Here is a 1645-nt window from a genome sequence, read left to right as displayed (position 1 = left end):
CTATGAACTGGAGATCTTTTCAGTGGGCCAGCAATTAAAATATCTTGTTGTGGTATTCCCCGCTTCGACTCTTTCGAGTGGGAGAATCTTGCCTATTGCATCCACAAGAGGTTTGCTGTTTAATCCCACTGTTTTATATGAGGTAAAATACAGAGCGGTATTTAAACCTCCAATCACTCTCACACTACTCTTTCACGCACACACACACATCATAGCAGCAGTAGCAAACCAGCAATATCAGCACAGTAATGACAAGTTTCCTATTTACATGAGGACTTGCCCTTAATGGGTGTCCTCGAACAAAGTTTTAGCAGAGCGACATCATACAAGGGAACTCAAACCACTAAAATAGCCATTTTAAAATTCACCTACGTTTCTGTAGCTGTCGGGTTGTCTAGTTGGATCTCGTCACTCAACCTGGGTCTCAGCGTTCAAACCTCACCACCACCAACCACCCACCCAGACAGAAGGATCCGACCACAACCGGTGAAGAACGATTTCAGCATGGACCCAGTAACCACCTCAGCTGCTCCACCCATTTTTCCATTCCTGAATGGAATGTACGAGGAGGTTGTCCTCTTCGTACAACCTCGAGTACAAGGAGGATTTTCATTATCTGTTAAACATGCTGGACCTAGTTCAGGAGCTCCATGAGGAATTCCTTCAGAAAAGATTCACCTCACTTGTTCCAGTTCCGTCACCTCCACCATTCTGTTCCACCACCTCTGTTCCGTTGTCTCCTGCCGCCACCGTCAGCCCGTCTCCTCCGACAGTTCCAGCTTCCGCTCCAGCCGCCACCCCCTGCCCGACTCCAGTCGCCACGGTTCCCCTGGCCGTGGGGTTCCAGGTAGCCAGGCTGGCGCCTGGTCGGCAAGCAGCACGGCTGGTGGCATGGCCTGCCCCAGAGTCTGCTCCATCCAAGCCCCCAGAGTCTGCTCCGTCCGAGCCCTCAGAGCCTGCAGCAGCCGACGCTCCGCCGGGTCCTGCAGCAGTCGGCGCTCTGCCGTGTCCTCCTGAGCCTGCAGCAGCCGGCGCTCCACAAGCGCCGCCTCCTGCGTCGCCGCCCTCCGCGGCTAAAGCTACGCCTCCTGCGTCGCCGTCCCCCGCGGCTCCGCCTCCGACATCACCGCCCACCACGGTTTAAGCTCCTTCTCCGACGTCGCCGCCCACCGGACCTCCCACGAGAGGTCCACCTCCTGTGCCGTGGTCGGTCCCCGGAAAGTTTTTCGGTATTTCAGTTCCTGTGTGGATTAGTTTTGTTTTCTGGACTCTAGCCCTCCTGCCGTCGCCCCTCCGCCCACGCTGTTGGGTTGTTTTTTGTTGGGGGCTGTTTTCTGGACTCTTGCCCTCCTGCCGTTGCCCCTCCGCCCACCCTGTTGGGTCGTTTTGTTTTTGGACTTTTATGTTGGGCGTCTGGTAGCCACCCCTTGAGGAGGGGGTACTGTCATGATCCGTGTTTCTATGTGTTTATTTTTGAGTTTTTTCTGTGTGATCCCGTTCCCTGTGAGTCCTGTCTCTGCGTCTTCCCCGTTGATTGTCACCCAGGTGTGTCTCGTTCCCTTGAATACCCCGTGTGTATTTAGTCTCACCTGTTGTCTGTGTTCTTCGTTGGATCCTTGTCTTACGTCTGTTAGCGTTGCTTGTT

General features: G+C 54.3%; 1 protein-coding gene across 1 annotated transcript; it reads left to right on the top strand.

The window, feature by feature from the left end:
* Nucleotides 1-553: 553 nt before the first annotated feature.
* Nucleotides 554-1144, top strand: LOC108166154 (vegetative cell wall protein gp1-like). The gene has a single exon (XM_017303803.1). It carries the CDS (start codon nt 554-556, stop codon nt 1142-1144), a length of 591 nt encoding a protein of 196 aa, XP_017159292.1.
* The last annotated feature ends 501 nt before the right edge of the window (nt 1145-1645 follow it).

Source organism: Poecilia reticulata, linkage group LG1 (assembly GCF_000633615.1).
Source record: "Poecilia reticulata strain Guanapo linkage group LG1, Guppy_female_1.0+MT, whole genome shotgun sequence".
Classification (NCBI taxonomy): domain Eukaryota; kingdom Metazoa; phylum Chordata; class Actinopteri; order Cyprinodontiformes; family Poeciliidae; genus Poecilia; species Poecilia reticulata.
The sequence above is the reverse complement of the archived record's forward strand: the minus strand, read 5'-3'. Positions and strand labels throughout refer to the sequence as shown.